This window comes from Rutidosis leptorrhynchoides, chromosome 4 (genome assembly GCF_046630445.1).
Source record: "Rutidosis leptorrhynchoides isolate AG116_Rl617_1_P2 chromosome 4, CSIRO_AGI_Rlap_v1, whole genome shotgun sequence".
In the NCBI taxonomy this organism is placed as follows: Eukaryota; Viridiplantae; Streptophyta; class Magnoliopsida; order Asterales; family Asteraceae; genus Rutidosis; species Rutidosis leptorrhynchoides.
The window spans coordinates 207,699,042-207,726,301 of NC_092336.1; the positions used below are offsets into that span (position 1 = coordinate 207,699,042).

The 27,260-nt window shown below is 32.2% G+C and overlaps 1 protein-coding gene across 1 annotated transcript; it reads left to right on the plus strand.

Moving 5' to 3' along the window:
* Positions 1–1,630: 1,630 nt before the first annotated feature.
* LOC139841379 (uncharacterized) lies at positions 1,631–27,260 on the plus strand. The gene is made up of 3 exons (XM_071831599.1): positions 1,631–1,711; positions 12,603–13,035; positions 26,650–27,260. The coding sequence occupies exons 1-3, from the start codon at positions 1,631–1,633 to the stop codon at positions 27,258–27,260; spliced, it is 1,125 nt and encodes a 374-aa protein (XP_071687700.1).

A 27,260-nucleotide genomic window follows, 5' to 3' on the forward strand; every position in this document is an offset into this window, starting at 1 on the left:
TTATAGTAGAACACATATATCCTTAAAACAACTCACGAGTAAAATATAAATTGTTTAAGAAAAAAAAGTAAAAAAGCCCCTTACTCTATAGCAAGTCATATAGATTATTTACCACTTGTGAATTAGTAGACCACTTACAATACATATTCATTATTGTGTCGTTATTCATTTATATGTCATTATTGTGAACCAAGATCGCTAAAGAAAAAAAATTATGTTTTTATGTAACTAATCTTCAAACAGATTTTGAGTAGCCGTGCAACGCACGGGCTCAAAAACTAGTATTAAATAAAAACAAGTATTATAGTGGTATTTAAAAAGACATAACAATTCACATGTGAAGGTATGTTAAGATTTAAAAGTGCAAAATTCACCTTTAAAAATAGTAAAATATCATTTTCGAAATCTAAACTGCTTTGAACGGGGGAAAGCCTTGAGGAAGTCTTTCTCGTGGCCTAATCCGCATTTAAAAATTTTTCAAAAAATTCCCTACAAAATGTTGCCCGATTTTGTGGGGAATGTAGTGACTTCAAATATGTGTTTTGCAGCCATTAATTATCATCAAAACGAAAATACACTCTCATATATTCGCGTTCAATATGAAAATTAGAAACAAAAATAAAAATAAGGTTATGAATCTAGAGAAATAAAAAAGCGGCTAAAAATACTAGTAAAATCTTTTCTCTCTTTACTATTATAACAAAAGCAATATTATCAAAGCATCTTATTTAAAATATGACATGTCAAAAAACTGACCATTGAATGTATAAGTTACAATCAATAAGAACCATTAGATTAAGATAGTATTATTTGTCAATATATAAGTGCTAAACCTATCCTAATCCTAAATAGAAAGAAAGACACAAAGATGTACATTAAATTAAAAAATCCGTTAAATCCAAATCTATACGGAGTATATGTCAACAATTATCCGATGCCCATGTACCATATTTAAAATTCATAAATAAATAAAAATATAAAATCCTCCGTATTATACAATTACTCCGTATGTAAACCTAATTGCATTCCAACATTAACCAAATTGTAAACTCATTCCAACTCAACTACTTCGTAAATACCCACCCATTAAATATACGATGTATACTATTTAATCGTTAATAACTATTCAATTGTTAAAGATACTATGTAATGTTTTTATAGTTTTATATGGTAAAAATCATGAATTGTTCAAATTGACACCAGCCCAAAAATATTTATCCATTCAATCTCAATAAAACATATATTTAAGGCATATATTTTTAGGTGGCAAGTATTGGATTGAAAGTCTAATACATAAAAAACACGACCAATTAATTGAGTCTTTATAAAACACAACTTAAAAAAAGGGAGCAATACGACTAAATCAAACTTTCTATAAGATTTTTCAATTCCAACCGTCGAGAACCGGTGAGATATCACAAAATTTGTTATAATCACTTTAAGGAAACTATGTATATATTTTCTATTTACTAATTTAAGTTATCTACAAATATGGATTTAATTACTTTATGAGTTTTAAAATTTTATGCTTATTTTACTTCAATAATTATAGATAAAATCATATATTGTTTACTTTATGTATTGGTACATGCTTATTTTAAACTTTTTTAACTGTGCACCAGAATCTGTAATGTCGAAATTCGTGGACGCATATGAGGATCAATTGGAATTTGATACTGATAATAAAGGAAACGATGAATCCGAAGAAAAGGTTAGTTATATTCTATAAACTATTTTATTATTTAAAATTAAATAGCAAATACCAAAACGAGTTGTGTTATATACTACTAAAATTATATTTATCAACGATAACATTAATACAGAGAAAACGAATAATACTTCAGAATCTGAAGCTTCGAGAACTGGTGAGAAAATTTGTTATAATCACTTTAAGGAAACTATGTATATATTTTCTATTTACTAATATATGTTATCTACAAATATGAATTTAATTACTCTATGAGTTTTTAAATGTTATGCTTATTTTAGTTGTATAATTATTTTAGTTCAATAATTTAGAAAACGAAGACTATTTCAGAATTTGGAAGCGGGTAAAACAACCAGACTACGTAAAAAGGTTAATTGAATACATACCATTTGAAAGTACATTTAAATGTTTACTTGGTTCTTTGTATTTATATATATAAATATAAATGTCCTATACTAACATCCTTTATCTTTTTAACTAAGAATATATACATAATTTGAAAACAATGAATAAAAAACTTACACAAGAAAAAGATGCAAAAGATAAAATTGACATAAAGGTTGTTAATATATTTTTATTTATTAAATGCTATTTTTACTATATTAAGAATTATTACTAATATTATTTTATGATATAATTTTAGGTACTTAAAAAAAAGGAAGACACTTGTGGTAACTATAACTTTACATTTTAACAAATTCTTTTTTGATAATTTCTTTTTTTTAGAAAACATAATTAAATATAATAACGTAACAAATATTTTGAAGATCCATTCAAATTCGGTGAAGTATACTACAATTGGTTTAAAAACATGATGAAGTTACACAACATATTAGTGAAGCGATGACTCAAAACTATATAGACGCGGATCTTTCGCCTATTGTCGATCAAGTGTCGACACATTATCATCATTTATTGAAACTTAAATAATCAGCTGCGAGAGTTGATGTGTTTAACATAATTTATGGAACATGGATGCAACCCGCGGAACGTTGTGTAATGCGGTTTGGTGGATTTCGATCCTCCGATTTGATAAAGGCAAGTAAAATTTACATTCCAAAATTTTAATCAACAAACATTTATATTGCTATAATTATAGCTATTATATTAATAGCTAACAATGTTCGACAAAATAACTTAATAATGTTCATATTGATAATAATTTCAGATAATTATTAGCCAATTGGATCTCAAACAAGAACAAACAAAAAAATTCAAGGGTTTAATAATACCATCATAAAAGAGGAGCTACATACTACATAAGAACTTCGCAGATTAGATAACAGATTAGCAGAGACCTTCATTGGAAAAACATTCGTTGATAAAGGAGACAACTGTGTTATGACAAATTACATTGGCTCACATGTCTAACGCTGTTGAAATGTTAAGCCTCATGCAAAATCATTTGACTGGGGTAATTCATATTTAATATTTTATCGTTATACTCTCTACTCAATTATATTAAATATTGTTACATAAAAAAAGAAAATATATATTTACAATACAACATGATGCATCTACTCTTTGGAGGCCAATCGATTACGTGCAACAACATTATAGAAGATCAAAGAAATACTCACAATTAGACAAACGACATTGGCATTATTGAAAATCCACGACTCCTTTCATAGATTAATGACATTAAGTAATCTGTTATCTGGATCTTCTCGAAGTTCAACAATCTCTTCTGTGTCGTAAACATATTTTTCGAAAATTATGTCTTTGATGTAAACAAACAACTTACTATATACAACTTTTATATGTTATACGTTGAGTGAAAAATAAATTGTAAAGTGTTACGGTATTTAGATTTTGTATCCTATACTTTTTTTTTGAATGATCAACAATTTTATTAAATAAGCGAATATTACAAATGGGAGGCATAGAGCCTGAGAATACAAACACGAAAGGAAAATTATAAACTACAATTATAAACAAGAGGGAAACTCGAAGCAAGAGTGTGAGTAGGAAAACCCTTTATCATTTATAATTAGTTTGAGTAGAGATGTGACTTGTGACAAGAAGCTGGGTAGAATGTACGATACAATGTCGGTCAAAACCAGCTACAACGTATCTTGATTCCCCCAATATTTGGCACAACAATCCTATTTATCTGAACCTAATATAAAAGTAAATCTATATATCCCCAATTCAATTATATACAATACAAACAATACTATGTGATCTGGCAAACCATATTAAAATCCCCGCAAATTTGCGGGCTATAACCTAGTAATATGTAATAAACGAGCAACGTTTTGTAGCTAGTGGTGAGATAGTAGCCCAAACATGTCTCGACGTACCAAAATACAATATTAAATAAAAACAAGTATCATAGTGGTATTTAAACAGGCATAAAAGTTCACAGGTGAAGGTATTACTTATCCTAAGTTCTCAAAGTGCAAAATTCATGTTTAAAAATAATAAAATGTCATTTTTGGAATCTAAACTTCTTTGAACGGGGGGAAAGCCTTAAGAAAGTTTTTCTCGTAGCGCCGTTTTCTAGTTTCTTGCTAGAATGGGCCTAATCTGCAATTGAATTTTTTTTCGGAAACTTCTCTACAAAATTTTACCTGATTTTGTGGAGAATGTAGTGACTTCAAATATGTGTTTTGCAGCCATTAATTATCATCAAAACGAAACTACACTCTCATATATTCGCATTTAATATGAAATTTAGAAACAAAACAAAAATAAGGTTATTAATCTAGTGAAATAAAAATAGCCCCAACATGATTCTCGATGTACCAAAATACAATATTAAATAAAAATAAGTATCATAGTGGTAGTTAAACAGGCACAACAGTTCACATGTGAAGGTATTACTTATCCTAAGATCTAAAAGTGCAAATATCACCTTTAAAATAGTAAAATATCATTTTCGGAATCTAAACTGCTTCGAACGGGGGAAGCCTTAAGGAAGTCTTGCTCGTAGCGTCGTTTTCTAGTTATCTTGCGAAAATGGACCTAATCTGCAATTGAAATTTTTTTGGAAAATTCTCCACAAAATTTTGCCCGATTTTGTGGGGAATGTAGTGACTTCAAATATGTGTTTTGCGGCCATTAATTATCATCAAAACGAAACTACACTCTCATATATTCGCATTCAATATGAAATTTAGAAATAAAAACTAAAATAAGGTTATGAATCTAGTGAAATAAAAAAGAGGCTAAAAATACTTGAACAATAAAACAAAAACGTTATAAAAGCAGTAACGTTTTATAGCTAGTGGTGAGATAGTAGCCCTAACACGATTCTCGATGTACCTAAATACAATATTAAATAAAACAAGTATCATAGTAGTATTTAAACTGGCACAATAATTCACATGTGAAGGTATTACTTATCTTAAGATATAAAAGTGCATAATTCACCTTTAAAAATAGTAAAATGTCATTTTCGGAATCTAAACTGCTTCGAACGGTGGAAAGCCTTGAGGAAGTCTTACTCAAAGCGCCGTTTTCTAGTTATCTTGCGAAAATGGGGCTAATCTGCAATTGAAATTTTTTCATAAAATTCTCCATAAAATTTTGTCCGATGTTGTGGTTAATGTATTGAATTCAAATATGTATTTTGCGGCCATTAATTATCATCAAAACGAAACTACACTTTCATATATTCGTATTCAATATGAAATTTGGAAACAAAAAAAAAATAAGGTTATGAATCTAGTGAAATAAAAAAGTGGCTAAAAATACTCGAACAACAAAACAAAGACGTTATAGAAGCAGCAACGTTTTGTAGCTAGTGGTGAGATAGTAGCCCCTGAAAGGACTCGTTCATATACATTATAAACGATTCACAATAGTTGATTATATCGCGAGGTATTTGACCTCAATATGATACATTTTACAAACATTGCATTCGTTTTTAAAAGACAAACTTTCATTACATCGAAAGTTGACGGCATGCACACCATTTCATAATATATCCAGCTATAATTGACTTAATAATAATCTTGATGAACTCGACGACTCGAATGCAACGTCTTTTGAAATATGTCATGAATGACTTCAAGTAATATCTCTAATATGAGCAAATGCACAGCGGAAGATTTCTTTCATACCTGAGAATAAACATGCTTTCAAGTGTCAACCAAAAGGTTGGTGAGTTCATTAGTTTATCATAATCATTCATTTTCATCATTTTAATAGACCACCAGATTTCAGATATTTAATTGTACACGTAACCCGAGTACATAACAACACACATAACCCGCGAATTAAAATTCATTCATATGGTGAACACCTGGTAACCGACCTTAACATGATGCATATAGAATATCCCCATCATTCCTGGACTCACATCGGACATGATAAATCGAAGTACTAAAGCAGTTCAAATTCTCTAACGGGGGCTTGTTAGTGCCCATAGATCTATCTTTAGGATTCGCGTCAATTGGTGGCAATTATCATAAACACCAATTCTTAGGCTACCAAGCTCAAAAGGGGCATATTCGGTTCGATAATCCAACCATAGAATGTAATTTAGATTACTTGTGTCTATTTCGTAAAACATTTATAAAAACAGCGCATGTATTCTTAGTCTCAAAAATATATATTGCAAAAACATTGAAAAAGGGAGCAAATGAAACTCATAATACGATATTTCGTAGCAATTATGCATATGACGGAACTGAACAATGCAAAGTTGGCCTCGAATTCACGAACCTATATCAAGTATATATATTAACACATTATAATATTAATCAACTAAGTTTATATCGTATTAAGACTAATATCCCTATATATATTCATATTAATACTTATAATATGTTATAATATTTATATGATATATAATTTAATTAATGTTATCTTATTATAAATGATATTATATTAAAAATATGATATTTGTGTGATATTAGTATATTTATGATATAGGTAATAAATATATTTTGCATGAATAATATTTGTTGTAATAATAATAATGTTTAAAATATTAATAATAATAATAATAATAATAATAATAATAATAATAATAATAATAATAATAATAATAATAATAATAATAATAATAATAATAATAATAATATTACTTATATTAATAATATTTATGGTAATCTTTAATAATGAAAATGATTAGATTTTAATATTGATAATGATAATGATAATAATAATAGTTTTGGTGATAATAATAGTAGTAATAATAACAATAATAATGATACTTAATAATAATATTCATTTTTACTACTAATGATAATAATAATAATAATAATAATATTAAAAATAATAATAATAAATATAATAATAATAATAATAATAATAATAATAATAATAATAATAATAATAATAATAATAATAATAATAATAATAATAATAATAATACTACCTTTTAAAGGAATAAGCCTTAAAAAAAATGTCATCGCTGGGGCTCGAACCCAAGACCTCTTGTTCCTTGCAAACACTCCAAACCGTCCCTCTATTTATGCTTTTCGGTTTTAATTCATGATTTATTTCTATTTAACCCGTGTTTCTGTGTTCCCCTTCTTCTTCAAACATTCAATTCGATTAAGCCATAACAATCCTAATTGTGAATTTTTGTTTTGGGTTTGTCTGGTCACAGAAGCAATAACAAACGTATCCACATCTCATGGCATCATCATTTTCATACGCATCATCATCAACTCACGATCATCATCATCATGACCTCACCATCATCATAATAACATCATTATCATCGTCACTGTGATCATCTAACTTCATCGTTATCATCATGATCCTAACCATCATCATCTTTATCTTTATCATCGTTTTGTTTGAACAAAATATCATAAAGTAAAAATGAACATGCAGTAGCATTAGTTTTGGGCTTCGATCAAAATAGGAATTAAATGGGTTTACTAGTAGCCCAAAACAATATCAAACCCACCTCAATTGTTTATTGGATTCGTTATATAGGACCAAAAGTTACAGTTGCAGCAGCTAACAAATGGAACGGTATTATTTAGTACCTCATCATCTAGTCATCATCCATTATATCAAGTCATCATATCATTATCAACTTTATTATTATTATGTCGACATAATCAACAACACATTCGTCACTACCATTCCAATTCAAGACCCCATCACATATTAAAAGAAACAGAAATATATGTAGCTGCTCGTGGGTGCAAACAGGAATGAGGAAATAGCTGTAGTTGTTCGTTTATAAACAAAAATAGCGTTGCATATCGAATAGAATAGAAAACGTTACGTGAGAGAGAATAAGAGATAGATGTATAGTGTGAAGGTGATTCATGATTGGTTGATTGGTGTTCATGGAGATGGTGGTGGTGATTGTAGATTGAAGATGATAATGATGTTTGTGTTGGTCATCGCAAGAGAAACAGAAAAACAACATCAGACGTGATCATATCAATAATAACGATGGTTTTCAGGTTATAGAATTAGAAACAGAAAATGGAAACAAATGGGTTCAATGGTTGGTCATGGTGGTTTTGTGGCGTTCGAAACAACAACAACCGTAAACTCAAGTGGTTTTGGTGATTTAGTTTGAAGTAATGAAGTGTTTTTGGTCTTTGCTTAACCGAAAACAGAAAGCATGTAGCAACAATCAAAGGTGATAAAATGGTTGGGTTGAAATGGAGTGTTAATCAACATCATGTTTATATGGTAAATGTTTTGGTCGAATCAAAGAAACAACCAAGCCTATGGTTTTTAGTTTTAGGATGGTGATGATGAACGTGGTTGTCGGTGTCGATCACAAAACAAGTAGATGTAGTTATTTGTTAGTTCTCGTGTAATAACAAGGAGAAGAGTAAGAGACATGATCGAGTGGTATTAAGAGGTCGATGGTGATGAGGTGATCGAACATGGTGGTTGTAGGGTGGCAGACGTGATGGGTTTGTTCATAACATGAACCCGGAATAAAAGCCGAAAGTGGTGTTTGTTCTCGGGTATGAAGCTTGTGAAGGTGAGTTTGAGTTCAAGAAGAATGAGCAAGGTTGATGGTTGATCTCCTAATATATATCATAAGTATACATATATCTTAGATAGATAGTGATAGATATAGATATGTAACAGAAAGCAAAAACAAGGTGAATTAATATATTACTTAAGTATGATTCATGAATTGAAAAAGGAACGTGTGGAGGAATTTGCACACTATCCTGACATCATAATCTTGTAGTCTCACATGTTGAAATGGTAAAATATTAGATAAAGAGAAGTGATTAGATAGAGATTGAGACTGGTAACAAATAAAGGAAAATAGTACGTTCAATTAGTAATCAAATGGTACGTTTATATTAATAATCAAATGATGATGGTTGTTTTGTAGTAAAAAGTGAGATCAAAGAAAATAAAACACAAACAGGAAAAAATTAAAGTAGATAGATACCTATAACAGCTTACCCTTAATTATTAGATTTTATATATATTATATTAATATTAATAATTACAAATATAAATATGTTAATAAAAAAATCAAATACTAATATATAGAAATAATAATAATGATATTAATAATATTAATATTGATAGTAATAATGATATTATTATAACAAATTATGTGTATCAATTTCATGTCTATATTTTTAATAATACTGATACTAATCTTATTATTAATATCAATATTAATAATAATAATGAAAGTAACAATAATAATTTTAGTATAACAACTATATTTTAACTTGTAATAAAATTTAATTTACATACTATTAATTATGTAATACTTATATATATATATATATATATATATATATATATATATATATATATATATACTTATTAACAACAATTATTCGTGAATCATCGGGAATGGTCAAAGGTTAATTGAGTTCGTGAAAACAGTTCAAAATTTTTGAGACTCAACCTTACAGACTTTGCTTGTCGTGTCGAAATCATATAAAGATTAAGTTTAATTTTGGTTGAAAATTTTCGGGTCGTCACAGCCCTAAACATGATTCTTGATGTACCTAAATACAATATTAAATAAAAAAAAGTATCAGAGTGGTATTTAAACTGGAACAACAATTCACATGTGAAGGTATTACTTATCCTAAGATCTAAAAGTGCAAAATTCACCTTTAAAAATAGTAAAATGTCATTTTCGGAATCTACACTGCTTCGAATGGGGGAAAGCCTTAAGGAAGTCATGCTCGTAGTGCCGTTTTCTAGTTATCTTGTGAAAATGGACATAATCTGCTATTGAAAATTTTTCAGAAAATTCTCACAAAATTTTGCCCGATTTTGTGGGGAATGTAGTGACTTCAAATATGTGTTTTGCGGCCATTAATTATCATAAAAAAACTACACTCTCAATTATTCGCATTCAATATGAAATTTAGAAACAAAAATAAAAATAAGGTTATAAATCTAATGAAATAAAAAAGCAACTAAAAATACACGATCAATAAAACCTAGACGTTATAAAATTAGCAACGTTTTGTAGCTAGTGGTGAGATAGTAGTCCCAACATGATTCTCGATGTACCTAAATACATTATTAAATAAAAACAAGTATCAAAGTGGTATTTAAACTGGCACAACAATTCACATATGAATTATTACTTATCTTAAGATCTAAAAGTGCAAAATTCACCTTTAAAAATAGTAAATTGTCATTTTCAGAATCTAAACTGCTTCGAACGGTGGAAAGCCTTAAGGAAGTCTTGCTCGTAGCACCGTTTTCTAGTTATCTTTAGAAAAAGAGGCTAATCTGCAATTGAAATTTATTCGAAAAATTCTTCACAAAATTTTGTCCGATTTTGTGGGGAATGTAGTGACTTCAAATATGTGTTTTGCGGCTATTAATTATAATCAAAACAAAACTACACTCTCATATATTCGCATTCAATATGAAATTTAGAAACAAAAACAAAAATAAGGTTTTAAATCTAGTGAAATAAAAAAGCGGCTAAAAATACTCAAACAATAAAACAAAGACGTTATAGAAGCAGCAGCATTTTGTAGCTAGTGGTGAGATAGTAGTCCCAACATGATTCTCGATGTGCCTAAATACAATATTAAATAATAACAAGTATCAGAGTGGTATTTAAACTTGAACAACAATTCACATGTGAAGGTATTACTTATCCTAAGATCTAAAAGTGCAAAATTCACCTTTAAAAATAGTAAAATGTCATTTTCAGAATCTAAACTGATTCAAAAGGGGAAAAGCCTTAAGAAAGTCTTGCTCGTTGTGCCATTTTCTAGTTATCTTGCGAAAATGGGCCTAATCTGCAATTGAAATTTTTTTAGAAAATTCTCTACAAAATTTTGCCCCATTTTGTGGGGAATGTAGTGACTTCAAATATGTGTTCTGCGGTCATTAATTATCATCAAAACGAAACTACACTCTCATATATTCGCATTCAATTTGAAATTTAGAAACAAAAAACTAAAGTAAGATTATGAATCTAGTGAAATATAAAAGAGGCTAAAAATACTCGAACAATAAAACAAAGACGTTATAAAAGCAGCAACGTTTTGTAGCCAGTGGTGAGATAGTAGCCCCAAGGTGATTCTCGATGTACCTAAATACAATATTAAATAAATCAAGTATCAGAGTGGTATTTAAACTGGCACAACAATTCACATGTGAATGTATTACTTATCCTAAGATCTAAAAGTGCAAAATTCACCTTTAAAAATAGTAAAATGTCATTTTCAGAATCTACACTGCTTCGAACGGTGGAAAGCCTGAAGGAAGTCTTGCTCGAAGCGCCGTTTTCTAGTTATCTTGAGAAAATGTGGCTAATCTGCAATTGAAATCTTTTCGGAAAATTCTCCATAAAATTTTGTCGGATTTTGTGGGGAATGTAGTGAATTCAAATATGTGTTTTGCGGCCATTAATTATCATCAAAATGAAACTACACTCTTATATATTCGCATTCAATATGAAATTTAGAAACAAAAACAAAAATTAGGTTATGAATCTAGTGAAATAAAAAAGCGGCTAAAAATACTCAAATAATAAAACAAAGACGTTATAGAAGCAGCAACATTTTGTAGCTAGTAGTGAGATAGTAGCCCCAACATGATTCTCGATGTACCTAAATACAATATTAAATAAAAACAAGTATCAGAGTGATATTTAAACTGGAACAACAATTCGCATGTGAAGATATTACTTATCCTAAGATCTAAAAGTGCAAAATTCACCATTAAAAATCGTAAAATGTCATTTTCGGAATCTAAACTGCTTCGAACGGGGTAAAGCCTTAAGGAAGTCATGCTCATAGCGCTATTTTCTAATTATCTTACGAAAATGAACGTAATCTGCTATTGAAAATTTTTCAGAAAATTCTCCACAAAATTTTGCCCTATTTTGTGGGGAATGTGGTGACTTCAAATATGTGTTTTGTGGCCATTAATTATCATCAAAATGAAACTACACTCTCATATATTCGCATTCAATATGAAATTTAGAAACAAAAGCAAAAATAAGGTTATGAATCTACTAAAATAAAAAAGCAACTAAAAATACTCGAACAATAAAACCTAGACATTATTAAATTAACAACCTTTTGTAGCTAGTCGTGAGATAGTTGCCCCAACATGATTCTTGATGTACCTAAATACAATATTAAATAAAAAAAGTATCAGAGTGGTATTTAAACTGGCACAACAATTCACATGTGAAGTTATTACTTATCTTAAGATCTAAAAGTGCATAATTCACCTTTAAAAATAGTAAAATGTCATTTTCATCATCTAAACTGCTTTGAACGGAGGAAAGTCTTAAGGAAGTCTTACTCGTAGCGCTATTTTCTAGTTATCTTGCGAAAATGAGCTAATATGCAATTGAGATTTTTTCGAAAAATTCTCCACAAAATTTTGTCCGATTTTGTGGGGAATGTAGTGACTTCAAATATGTGCTTTGCTGTCATTAATTAACAATATTTACTATTTTAACTTTCTCATACTTTTAGATTTTTTTGGTGTATAGGTTAATATAGACTCTACACATACTGATGGTTACTTGAGGTCATGTCCTCTTACTTTAGGGGTGGGTAGGCCTACAGGGGTTAGAAGAGGTAGTAGGGTAGCCACCCTTGGTAGGATTAGAGTGGGTAGTTGGAATTTAGGAACCTTGACGGGTAAGAGGATTGAGCTCGTTGATACCTTTCTTAAGAGTAATGTGGACATAGGGTGCGTTCAAGAGACTAGATGGAAGGGTGAAGGGGCGGTAGATATTAAGGACTATAGGTTGTGGTTCTCGGGTTCTAGGATAGCACAGAACGGGGTAGGTATCTTTTTGGGAAAACTATATAAGGATAACGTTGTTGACATGAGTAGGTTTAGTGATAGGATTATGTCGATTAGTCTAATTGTTAAGGAGGAGACTTTCACGGTCATTAGTGCATACGCACCTCATGCAGGTTTAAGTGATGCAGAAAAGAAGAGTTTTTGGGAATTGTTAGATGAGGTAGTGAGGGGGTTGAAATGTCCCGTTCTTATTGATTAAAAACGTTCCATATTAATTGATTTCGTTGCGAGGTTTTGACCTCTATATGAGACGTTTTTCAAAGACTGCATTCATTTTTAAAACAAACCATAACCTTTATTTCATAAATAAAGGTTTAAAAAGCTTTACGTAGATTATCAAATAATGATAATCTAAAATATCCTGTTTACACACGACCATTACATAATGGTTTACAATACAAATATGTTACATCGAAATCAGTTTCTTGAATACAGTTTTTACACAATATCATACAAACATGGACTCCAAATCTTGTCCTTATTTTAGTATGCAACAGCGGAAGCTCTTAATAATCACCTGAGAATAAACATGCTTAAAACGTCAACAAAAATGTTGGTGAGTTATAGGTTTAACCTATATATATCAAATCGTAACAATAGCCCACAAGATTTCATATTTCAATATACATCCCATACATAGAGATAAAAAATCATTCATATGGTGAACACCTGGTAACCGACATTAACAAGATGCATATATAAGAATATCCCCATCATTCCGGGACACCCTTCGGATATGATATAAATTTCGAAGTACTAAAGCATCCAGTACTTTGGATGGGGTTTGTTAGGCCCAATAGATCTATCTTTAGGATTCGCGTCAATTAGGGTGTCTGTTCCCTAATTCTTAGATTACCAGACTTAATAAAAAGGGGCATATTCGATTTCAATAATTCAACCATAGAATGTAGTTTCACGTACTTGTGTCTATTTTGTAAATCATTTATAAAACCTCCATGTATTCTCATCCCAAAAATATTAGATTTTAAAAGTGGGACTATAACTCACTTTCACAGATTTTTTACTTCGTCGGGAAGTAAGACTTGGCCACTGGTTGATTCACGAACCTATAACAATATATACATATATATCAAAGTATGTTCAAAATATATTTACAATACTTTTAATACATTTTGATATTTTAAGTTTATTAAGTCAGCTGTCCTCGTTAGTAACCTACAACTAGTTGTCCACAGTTAGATGTACAGAAATAAATCTATAAATATTATCTTGAATCAATCCACGACCCAGTATATACGTATCTCAGTATTGATCATAACTCAAACTATATATATTTTGGAATTAACCTCAACCCTGTATAGCTAACTCCAACATTCACATATAGAGTGTCTATGGTTGTTCCGAAATATATATAGATGTGTCAACATGATAGGTCGAAACATTGTATACGTGTCTATGGTATCTCAAGATTACATAATATACAATACAAGTTGATTAAGTTATGGTTGGAATAGATTTGTTACCAATTTTCACGTAGCTAAAATGAGTAGTTTTTACCAATTTTGTTTTGCTCGCCATTTCTTCGTTTCTAATCTGTTTTGAGTGATTTAAGCGGTCACGGTTTCGTATTGAACTTTACTTTATGAAACTAAACAGAAAAGGTATAGGTTTATAGTCTGAAATACAAGTTACAAGTCGTTTTTGAAAGAGGTAGTCATTTCCGTCGAAAGAACGACATCTTGATGACTGTTTTGAAAAACATACTTTCACTTTGAGTTTAACCATGATTTTTGGATATGGTTTCATGTTCATAAGAAAAATCATTTTCCCAGAAGTATAGCTTTTAAATCAAAGTTTTTCATAGTTTTAATTATCCAAACCAAAACAGCCCCCGGTTGTAACTACGACGGCGTAAATCCGGTTTTATGGTGCTTATCGTGTTTCCGGGTTTTAAATCATTAAGTTTGCATATCATATAGATATAGATCATGTGTATAGTTGATTTTAAAAGTGTAGTTAGAAGGATTAACTTTATTTGCGAATAAGTTTAGAATTAACTAAACTATGTTCTAGTGATTACTAGTTTACCACTTCGAATATGATAGCTTTTTATGTATGAATCGAATGATGTTATGAACATAATTACTACCTTAAATTCCTTGGATAAACCTACTGGAAAAGGGAAAAATAGATCTAGCTTCAACGGATCCTTGGATGGCTCGAAGTTCTTGAAGCAGAATCATGACACGAAAACAAGTTCAAGTAAGATCATCACTTGAAATAAGATTGTTATAGTTATAGAAGTTGAACCAAAGTTTGAATATGATTATTACCTTGTATTAGAATGATAACCTACTGTAAGAAATAAAGATTTATTGAGGTTGGATGATCACCTTACAAGATTGGAAGTGAGCTAGCAAACTTGAAAGTATTCTTGATTTTATGAAACTAGAACTTTTGGAATTTATGAAGAACACTTATAACTTGAAGATAGAACTTGAGAGAGATTAATTAGATGAAGAAAATTGAAGAATGAAAGTGTTTGTAGGTGTTTTTGGTCGTTGGTGTATGGATTAGATATAAAGGATATGTAATTTTGTTTTCATGTAAATAAGTCATGAATGATTACTCATATTTTTGTAATTTTATGAGATATTTCATGCTAGTTTCCAAATGATGGTTCCCACATGTGTTAGGTGACTCACATGGGCTGCTAAGAGCTGATCATTGGAGTGTATATACAATAGTACATACATCTAAAAGCTGTGTATTGTACGAGTACGAATACGGGTGCATACGAGTAGAATTGTTGATGAAACTGAACAAGGATGTAATTGTAAGCATTTTTGTTAAGTAAAAGTATTTTGATAAGTGTCTTGAAGTCTTTCAAAAGTGTATGAATACATATTAAAACACTACATGTATATACATTTTAACTGAGTCGTTAAGTCATCGTTAGTCGTTACATGTAAGTGTTGTTTTGAAACCTTTAGGTTAACGATCTTGTTAAATATTGTTAACCCAATGTTTATAATTTCAAATGAGATTTTAAATTATTATATTATCATGATATTATGATATATTAATATATCTTAATATGATATATACATTTAAATGTCGTTACAACGATAATCGTTACATATATGTCTCGTTTCGAAATCCTTAAGTTAGTAGTCTTGTTTTTACTTATGTAGTTCATTGTTAATACACTTAATGATATATTTAATTATCATATTATAATGTTATATATAATATAACAATGTATTAATATGCTTCATATATATTTAATAAGACGTGATTATAACGATAATCGTTATATGTATCGTTTCGAGTTTCATACGTCAATAGTCTCCTTTTTAAGTATATAACTTATTGTTACTATTTTTAATGAGATACTTGATGATCATTATATCATGTTAAACATATATATTTATTCATTTATGTATCATCATGTCATATACAACTTATAGCGTTCGTGAATCATTGGTCAAACTGGGTAATCAGACGTTTACAAAATTTCCGTTTGAATTAACCAAGTCTTAACAAGTTTGATTGCTTAACATGTTGGAAACATTTAATCATGTAAATATAGTTTCATTTAATATATATATAAACATGGAAAAGTTCGGGTCACTACAGTACTTACCCGTTAAATAAATTTCGTCCCGAAATTTTAAGCAGTTGGAGGTGTTGACGTATCTTCTGGAAATAAGTGCGGGTATTACTTCTTCATCTGATCTTCTCGTTCCCAGGTGAACTCGGATCCTCTACGAGCATTCCATCGAACCTTAACAATTGGTATCTTGTTTTGTTTAAGTCTTTTAATCTCACGATCCATTATTTCGACGGGTTCTTCGATGAATTGAAGTTTTTCATTGATTTGGATTTCGTCTAACGGAATATTTAGATCTTCTTTAGCAAAACATTTCTTCAAATTCGAGACGTGGAAAGTGTTATGTACAGCCGCGAGTTGTTGAGGTAACTCAAGTCGGTAAGCTACTGGTCCGACACGATCTATAATCTTGAATGGTCCAATATACCTTGAATTTAATTTCCCTTGTTTACCAAATCGAACAACACCTTTCCAAGGTGCAACCTTAAGCATGACCATCTCTCCAATTTCAAATTCTATATCTTTTCTTTTAATGTCGGCGTAGCTCTTTTGTCGACTTTGGGCGGTTTTCAACCGTTGTTGAATTTAGATGATCTTCTCAGTAGTTTCTTGTATTATCTCCGGACCCGCAATCTGTCTATCCCCCACTTCACTTCAAAAAATTGGAGACCTGCACTTTCTACCATAAAGTGCTTCAAATGGCGCCATCTCAATGCTTGAATGGTAGCTGTTGTTGTAGGAAAATTCTGCTAACGGTAGATGTCGATCCCAACTGTTTCCGAAATCAATAACACATGCTCGTAGCATGTCTTCAAGCGTTTGTATCATCCTTTCGCTGTGCCCATTAGTTTGTTTATGATAGGCAGTACTCATGTCTAGACGAGTTCCCAATGCTTGCTGTAATGTCTGCCAGAATCTTGAAATAAATCTGCCATCCCTATCAGAGATAATAGAGATTGGTATTCCATGTCTGGAGACGACTTCCTTCAAATACAGTCGTGCTAACTTCTCCATCTTGTCATCTTCTCTTATTGGCAGGAAGTATGCTGACTTGGTGAGACGATCAACTATTACCCAAATAGTATCATAACCATTTACAGTCCTTGACAATTTAGTAATGAAATCCATGGTAATGTTTTCCCATTTCCATTCTGGGATTTCAGGTTGTTGTAGTAGACCTGATGGTTTCTGATGTTCAGCTTTGATCTTAGAACACGTCAAACATTCTCCTACATATTTAGCAATATCAGCTTTCATACCTGGCCACCAAAAATGTTTCTTAAGATCCTTGTACATCTTCCCCGTTCCAGGATGTATTGAGTATATGGTTTTATGAGCTTCTCTAAGTACCATTTCTCTCATATCTCCAAATTTTGGTACCCAAATTCTTTCAGCCCTATACCGGGTTCCGTCTTCCCGAATATTAAGATGCTTTTTCGATCCTTTGGGTATTTCATCCTTTAAATTTCCCTCTTTTAAAACTCCTTGTTGCGCCTCCTTTATTTGAGTAGTAAGGTTAGTGTGAATCATTATATTCATAGATTTTACTCGAATGGGTTCTCTGTCCTTCCTGCTCAAGGCGTCGGCTACCACATTTGCCTTCCCCGTGTGGTAACGAATCTCAAAGTCGTAACCATTCAACAATTCAATCCACCTACGCTGCCTCATATTCAGTTGTTTCTGATTAAATATGTGTTGAAGACTTTTGTGGTCGGTATATATAATACTTTTGACCCCATATAAGTAGTGCCTCCAAGTCTTTAATGCAAAAACAACCGCGACTAATTCCAAATCATGCGTCGTATAATTTTGTTCGTGAATCTTCAATTGTCTAGACGCATAAGCAATCACCTTCGTTCGCTGCATTAATACACAACCGAGACATTGCTTTCATGCGTCACAATAAATCACAAAATCATCATTCCCTTCAGGCAATGACAATATAGGTGCCGTAGTTAGCTTTTTCTTCAATAACTGGAACGCTTTCTCTTGTTCATCCTTCCATTCAAATTTCTTCCCTTTATGCGTTAATGCAGTCAAGGGTTTTGCTATTCTGGAAAAGTCTTGGATGAACCTTCTGTAGTAACCAGCTTGTCTTAAAAACTGGCGTATGTGTTTCGGAGTTTTCGGGGTTTCCCACTTTTCAACAGTTTCTATCTTTGCCGGATCCACCTTAATACCTTCTTTGTTCACTATGTGACCGAGGAATTGAACTTCTTCCAACCAAAATGCACACTTTGAAAACTTAGCGTACAATTCTTCCTTCCTCAATACTTCTAACACCTTTCTCAAATGTTCACCGTGTTCTTGGTCATTCTTTGAGTAAATAAGTATGTCATCAATGAAAACAATGACAAACTTGTCAAGGTATGGTCCACACACTCGGTTCATAAGGTCTATGAACACAGCTGGTGCATTAGTTAAACTAAACGGCATGACCATAAACTCGTAATGACCGTAACGTGTTCTGAAAGCAGTCTTTGGAATATCATCTTCTTTCACCCGTATTTGATAATACCCGGAACGTAAGTCAATCTTTGAATAAACAGACGAGCCTTGTAGTTGATCAAATAAGTCATTGATTCTCGGTAGTGGGTAGCGGTTCTTGATGGTGAGTTTGTTCAACTCTCGGTAGTCGATACACAACCTGAATGTACCATCTTTCTTCTTGACAAACAAAATAGGAGCTCCCCTCTGTGATGTGCTTGGTCGAATAAAACCACGCTCTAAAAGTTCTTGTAATTGGCTTTGCAGTTCTTTCATCTCGCTGGGTGCAAGTCTATAAGGAGCACGAGCTATTGGTGCAGCTCCTGGTACAAGATCTATTTGAAATTCAACGGATCGATGTGGGGGTAATCCCGGTAATTCTTTTGGAAATACATCGGGAAATTCTTTTGCGACGGGAACATCATTGATGCTCTTTTCTTCAGTTTGTACTTTCTCGACGTGTGCTAGAACAGCATAGCAACCTTTTCTTATTAGTTTTTGTGCCTTCAAATTACTAATAAGATGTAGCTTCGTGTTGCCCTTTTCTCTGTACACCATTAAGGGTTCTCCTTCTTCTCGTACAATGCGAATTGCATTTTTATAACATACGATCTCTGCTTTCACCTTCTTCAGCCAGTCCATGCCAACTATTACATCAAAACTCCCTAACTCTACTGGTATCAAATCAATCTTAAATATTTCACTACCCAGTTTAATTTCTCGATTCCGGCATATATTATCTGCTGAAATTAATTTACCGTTTGCTAATTCGAGTAAAAATTTACTATCCAACGGCATCAACGGACAACTTAATTTAGCACAAAAATCTCTACTCATATAGCTTCTATCCGCACCCGAATCAAATAAAACGTAAGCAGATTTATTGTCAATAAGAAACGTACCCGTAACAAGCTCCGGGTCTTCCTGTGCCTCTACCGCATTAATATTGAAAACTCTTCCGCGGCCTTTTCCATTCGTGTTCTCCCGGTTCGGGAAATTTCTAATAATGTGGCCCGGTTTTCCACATTTATAACAAACTACATTGGCATAACTTGCTCCGACACTACTTGCTCTGCCATTACTCGTTCCGACACCATTTGTTCCTTTCGTTCTATTAACCCCTGGTCCGTAGACCTTACACTTCGCCGCGCTATGACCATTTCTTTTACACTTGTTGCAAAATTTGGTGCAGAACCCCGAGTGATACTTTTCACACCTTTGGCATAGCTGCTTCTGATTGTTGTTGTTGTTGGGGTTATTATTATTGTTAGGATGATTGTTGTAGTTGCTGTTGTTGTTGTTGTTGTTGTTGTTGGGCCGTTTGTTGTAATTGCGATTGATGTTGCGATTCTTGGGATAGTTGTTGCGATTATTGTTGTAATTGCTATTGTTGTTGTATTGGTGATTCTTATCACCGTTTTCCTCCCACTTTCTTTTGACTTGCTTCACATTGGCATCTTCAGCAGTCTGTTATTTAATTCTTTCTTCAATCTGGTTCACTAGTTTGTGAGCCATTCTACATGCCTGTTGTATGGAGGCGGGCTCGTGTGACCTTATATCTTCTTGGATTCTTTCCGGTAATCCTTTCACAAACGCGTTGATCTTCTCTTCCTCATCTTCGAACACTCCCGGACACAATAGGCACAATTCTGTGAATCGTCTTTCGTACGTGGTAATATCAAATCCTTGGGTTTGTAACCCTCTAAGTTCTGTCTTGAGCTTATTGACCTCGGTTCTGGGACGGTACTTCTCGTTCATCAAGTGCTTGAATGCTGACCACGGTAGCACGTACGCATCATCTTGTCCCACTTGCTCTAGATAGGTATTCCACCATGTTAACTCAGAACCTGTGAAGGTATGCGTAGCTTACTTTACTTTGTCCTCTTCAGTACACTTACTTATGGCAAACACCGATTCGACCTTCTCGGTCCACCGTTTCAATCCGACCGGTCCTTCGGTTCCATCAAATTCCAAAGGTTTGCAGGCAGTGAATTCTTTATAGGTGCATCCTACACGATTTCCTGTACTGCCAGATCCAAGGTTATTGTTGGTATGTAGCGCAGCCTGTACTGCGGCTATGTTTGAAGCTAGAAAAGTACGAAATTCCTCTTCATTCATATTCACGGTGTGTCAAGTAGTCGGTGCCATTTCCTTCAAAATAGTCAAATGAAACAAGTTAATCATACAGAATATTAAGAGTAGTTAATAGTATTTCGTAGCATAATATGAACTCATTTATAAAAGCTTTTTCTTCATATTAGCGTTTTATAAGTTTGAATTCGGGTAGTACCTACCCGTTAAGTTCATACTTAGTAGCTAATATATAATTCAACTACTACAATTCTATATGAAAAACTGATTATAATAATATTTCGCGTTCAAACTTTTACACAATATTTTACAAACTTACAATATCGATTATTTTACATATAGCATGAAATATAGCACATAATAACTTTGATACAAGATAGTTGTGATGATAATTCTAGCTAGTACACAAGTCGTTCAGCAAAGGCAATAAAGACACGTAATTCATACGTCCAGAAACAAGTCATGCATTCTGGTTTTACTAGGACTACTTCCCATCCTTGGTCTTGTGGAACATAACCGTTATGGCCGTTGATAAGACAGCGTGTTGTAACGTCGTCAAAGGGACGAGGGTTACGTAATGACCAACAGTCTCGTAATAACCTAAAAACCTCATTTCTTACCCCAATTACCGACTCCGTCACTTGTGGGAACGTTTTGTTATATAGTTGTAGCCCGATGTTCTTTTTCTCACTTTGATGAGAAGCGAACATTACTAACCCGTAAGCATAGCATGCTTCTTTATGTTGCATGTTAGCCGCTTTTTCTAAATCATGAAGTCCTATATTCGGATACATTGAGTCAAAATAATTTCTTAACCCGTTGCGTAAAATAGCATTTGGGTTCCCCGCAATATATGCGTCAAAGTAAACACATCGTAACTTATGGGTTTCCCAATGTGATATCCCCCATCTTTCAAACAAAAGTCTCTTATAAACCAAGACATTCTTGGAACGTTCTTAGAATGTCTTACACACTGATTTCGCCGTAAATAGTTGTAACGAAGAATTCTGACCGACTCTAGACAAGATTTCATCAATCATGTCTCCGGGTAGGTCTCTTAAAATATTGGGTTGTCTATCCATTTTGTGTTTTTATACTGTAAAATAGACAAGAGTTAGATTCATAAAAAAAAAATACTTATTAATACAAGCAATTTTTACATATATCATAAAGCATAAGCACACTATATTACATATATTACACCACACGAATACAACTATCTTATTCTGACTCGCTCGTTTCTTCTTCTTCTTCGGTTTTGGTTCGTTTTGCCAAGTTTCTAGGGATATATGATGTTCCCCTAATACGAGCTGTCGTTTTCCACAACGGTTTAGAAAAACCTGGTGGTTTAGAGGTTCCCGGGTCATTGTTACAACTTAAGGGCTTCGGGGGTTGACGATACATATAAAGTTCATCGGGGTTGGAATTAGATTTCTCTATTTTTATGCCCTTTCCCTTATTATTTTCTTTTGCCTTTTTAAATTCAGTTGGGGTAATTTCTATAACATCATCGGAATTCTCGTCGGAATCCGATTCATCGGAGAATTGGTAATCCTCCCAATATTTTGCTTCCTTGGCGAAAACACCATTGACCATAATTAACCTTGGTCGGTTGGTTGAGGTTTTTCTTTTACTTAACCGTTTTATTATTTCCCCCACCGGTTCTATTTCCTCCTCCGGTTCCTCCTCTTCCGGTTCTGATTCTTCTTCCGGTTCTGATTCTTCTTCCGGTTCTTCTTCGGGAACTTGTGAATCAGTCCAATATATATTCGACTCTTCATTATTATTAGGTGAGTCAATGGGATTTGTGCTAGAGGTAGACATCTATCACACAATATCAAACATGTTAAGAGATTAATATATCACATAATATATACATGTTAATAATATATAGTTTCCAACAAAAATGTTAAGCAATCATTTTAAAAAAAATACGGTCGAAGTCCAGACTCACTAATGCATCCTAACAAACTCGATAAGACACACTAATGCAAATTTATTGGTTCTCTAAGACCAACGCTCGGATACCAACTGAAATGTCCCGTTCTTATTGATTAAAAACGTTCCATATTAATTGATTTTGTTGCGAGGTTTTGACCTCTATATGAGACATTTTTCAAAGACTGCATTCATTTTTAAAACAAACCATAACCTTTATTTCATAAATAAAGGTTTAAAAAGCTTTACGTAGATTATCAAATAATGATAATCTAAAATATCCTGTTTACACACGACCATTACATAATGGTTTACAATACAAATATGTTACATCGAAATCAGTTTCTTGAATGTAGTTTTTACACAATATCATACAAACATAGACTCCAAATCTTGTCCTTATTATAGTATGCAATAGCGGAAGCTCTTAATAATCACCTGAGAATAAACATGCTTAAAACGTCAACAAAAATGTTGGTGAGTTATAGGTTTAACCTATATATATCAAATCGTAACAATAGACCACAAGATTTCATATTTCAATATACATCCCATACATAGAGATAAAAAATCATTCATATGGTGAACACCTGGTAAACGACATTAACAAGATGCATATATAAGAATATCCCCATCATTCCGGGACACCCTTCGGATATGATATAAATTTCGAAGTACTAAAGCATCCGGTACTTTGGATGGGGTTTGTTATGCCCAATAGATCTATCTTTAGGATTCGCGTCAATTAGGGTGTCTGTTCCCTAATTCTTAGATTACCAGACTTAATAAAAAGGGGCATATTCGATTTCGATAATTCAACCATAGAATGTAGTTTCACGTACTTGTGTCTATTTTGTAAATCATTTATAAAACCTGCATGTATTCTCATCCTAAAAATATTAGATTTTAAAAGTGGGACTATAACTCACTTTCAAAGATTTTTTACTTCGTCGGGAAGTAAGACTTGGCCACTGGTTGATTCACGAACCTATAACAATATATACATATATATCAAAGTATGTTCAAAATATATTTACAATACTTTTAATACATTTTGATGTTTTAAGTTTATTAAGTCAGCTGTCCTCGTTAGTAACCTACAACTAGTTGTCCACAGTTAGATGTACTGAAATAAATCGATAAATATTATCTTGAATCAATCCACGACCCAGTGTATACGTATCTCAGTATTGATCACAACTCAAACTATATATATTTTGGAATCAACCTCAACCGTGTATAGCTAACTCCAACATTCACATATAGAGTGTCTATGGTTGTTCCGAAATATATATAGATGTGTCGACATGATAGGTCGAAACATTGTATATGTGTCTATGGTATCTCAAGATTACATAATATACAATACAAGTTGATTAAGTTATGGTTGGAATAGATTTGTTACCAATTTTCACGTAGCTAAAATGAGTAGTTTTTACCAATTTTGTTTTGCTCGCCATTTCTTCGTTTCTAATCTGTTTTGAGTGATTTAAGCGGCCACGGTTTCGTATTGAACTTGACTTTATGAAACTAAACAGAAAAGGTATAGGTATATAGTCGGAAATACAAGTTACAAGTCGTTTTTGAAAGAGGTAGTCATTTCCGTCGAAAGAACGACATCTTGATGACTGTTTTGAAAAACATACTTTCACTTTGAGTTTAACCATGATTTTTGGATATGGTTTCATGTTCATAAGAAAAATCATTTTCCAAGAAGTATAGCTTTTAAATCAAAGTTTTTCATAATTTTAATTATCCAAACCAAAACAGCCCCCGGTTGTAACTACGACGGCGTAAATCCGGTTTTATGGTGTTTATCGTGTTTCCGGGTTTTAAATCATTAAGTTAGCATATCATATATATATAGATCATGTGTATAGTTGATTTTAAAAGTGTAGTTAGAAGAATTAACTTTATTTGCTAACAAGTTTAGAATTAACTAAACTATGTTCTAGTGATTACTAGTTTACCACTTCGAATATGATAGCTTTTTATGTATGAATCGAATGATGTTATGAACATAATTACTACCTTAAATTCCTTGGATAAACCTACTGGAAAAGAGAAAAATGGATCTAGCTTCAACGGATCCTTGGATGGCTCGAAGTTCTTGAAGCAGAATCATGACACGAAAACAAGTTCAAGTAAGATCATCACTTGAAATAAGATTGTTATAGTTATAGAAATTGAACCAAAGTTTGAATATGATTATTACCTTGTATTAGAATGATAACCTACTATAAGAAACAAAGATTTCTTGAGGTTGGATGATCACCTTACAAGATTGGAAGTGAGCTAGCAAACTTGAAAGTATTCTTGATTTTATGAAACTAGAACTTTTGGAATTTATGAAGAACACTTATAACTTGAAGATAGAACTTGAGAGATATTAATTAGATGAAGAAAATTGAAGAATGAAAGTGTTTGTAGGTGTTTTTGGTCGTTGGTGTATGGATTAGATATAAAGGATATGTAATTTTGTTTTCATGTAAATAAGTCATGAATGATTACTCATATTTTTGTAATCTTATAAGATATTTCATGCTAGTTGCCAAATGATGGTTCCCACATGTATTAGGTGACTCACATGGGCTGCTAAGAGCTGATCATTGGAGTGTATATACCATTAGTACATACATCTAAAAGCTTTGTATTGTACGAGTACGAATACGGGTGCATACGAGTAGAATTGTTGATGAAACTGAACGAGGATGTAATTGTAAGCATTTTTGTTAATTAGAAGTATTTTTATAAGTGTCTTGAAGTCTTTCAAAAGTGTATGAATACATATTAAAACACTACATGTATATACATTTTAACTGAGTCGTTAAGTCATCGTTAGTCGTTACATGTAAGTGTTGTTTTGAAACCTTTAGGTTAACGATCTTGTTAATTGTTGTTAACCCAATGTTTATAATATCAAATGAGATTTTAAATTATTATATTATCATGATATTATGATATATTAATATATCTTAATATGATATATACATTTAAATGTCGTTACAACGATAATCGTTACATATATGTCTCGTTTCGAAATCCTTAAGTTAGTAGTCTTATTTTTACTTATGTAGTTCATTGTTAATACACCTAATGATATATTTAATTATCATATTATAATGTTATATATAATAGAACAATGTATTAATATGCTTCATATATATTTAGTAAGACGTGGTTATAAAGATAATCGTTATATGTATCGTTTCGAGTTTCATACGTCAATAGTCTCCTTTTTAAGTATATAACTTATTGTTACTATTTTTAATGAGATACTTGATGATCATTATATCATGTTAAACATATATATTTATTCATTTATGTATCATCATGTCATATACAACTTATAGCGTTCGTGAATCATTGGTCAAACTGGGTAATCAGACGTTTACAAAATTTCCGTTTCAATTAACCAAGTCTTAACAAGTTTGATTGCTTAACATGTTGGAAATATTTAATCATGTAAATATAGTTTCATTTAATATATATATATATATATATATATATATATATATATATATATATATATATATATATATATATATATATATATATATATATATATATATATATATAAACATGGAAAAGTTCGGGTCACTACAGGGGTGCCCAGCTAACCATCGTCTGATTATAGGGGGCGATCTGAACGGACACATAGGAGCGGAGGCTGAAGGTTACGAGGGAGCCCATGGGGGCTTTGGGTTTGGTCCTAGAAATGAAGAAGGGCGCTCAATTCTTAAGTTTGCCATTGCCCACGAGTTGGTTGTAGCAAACTCTTTCTTCAAGAAGAGGGATGCTCAGTTAGCCACTTTTCATAGCGGGGGTCGTAGCACCCAGATTGACTTTCTGTCCATTCATAAAGGAGATCTTAGGACATGTAGGGACTGTAAGGTCCTTCCCGCCTTAACGTGCTCCTCCCATCATAGATTGTTGGTCATTGACCTAGTCACTCGGGGAAGAGTTGGCAGGAGGGTCAGAGTTGTGCAACCTAGAATCCTTTGGAAGAATCTACATGGAGCGAACACAGAGACGTTTAGAACTACTGTTGTTGATAGATTGAGTATAGAAGGGGATAACGTACTCCCTACTGTTGTAGACCAGATATGGAACCGCTTGGCCTCCACCATCAGAGATGTGGCAAAAGAGGCCTTGGGGGTGGCAATAGGGACATCGAGAGCCCATAAGAGTAGTAGAGAATCGTGGTGTCTTAGCGACGATGTACAAACGAAAGCCGCGTTAAAGTAG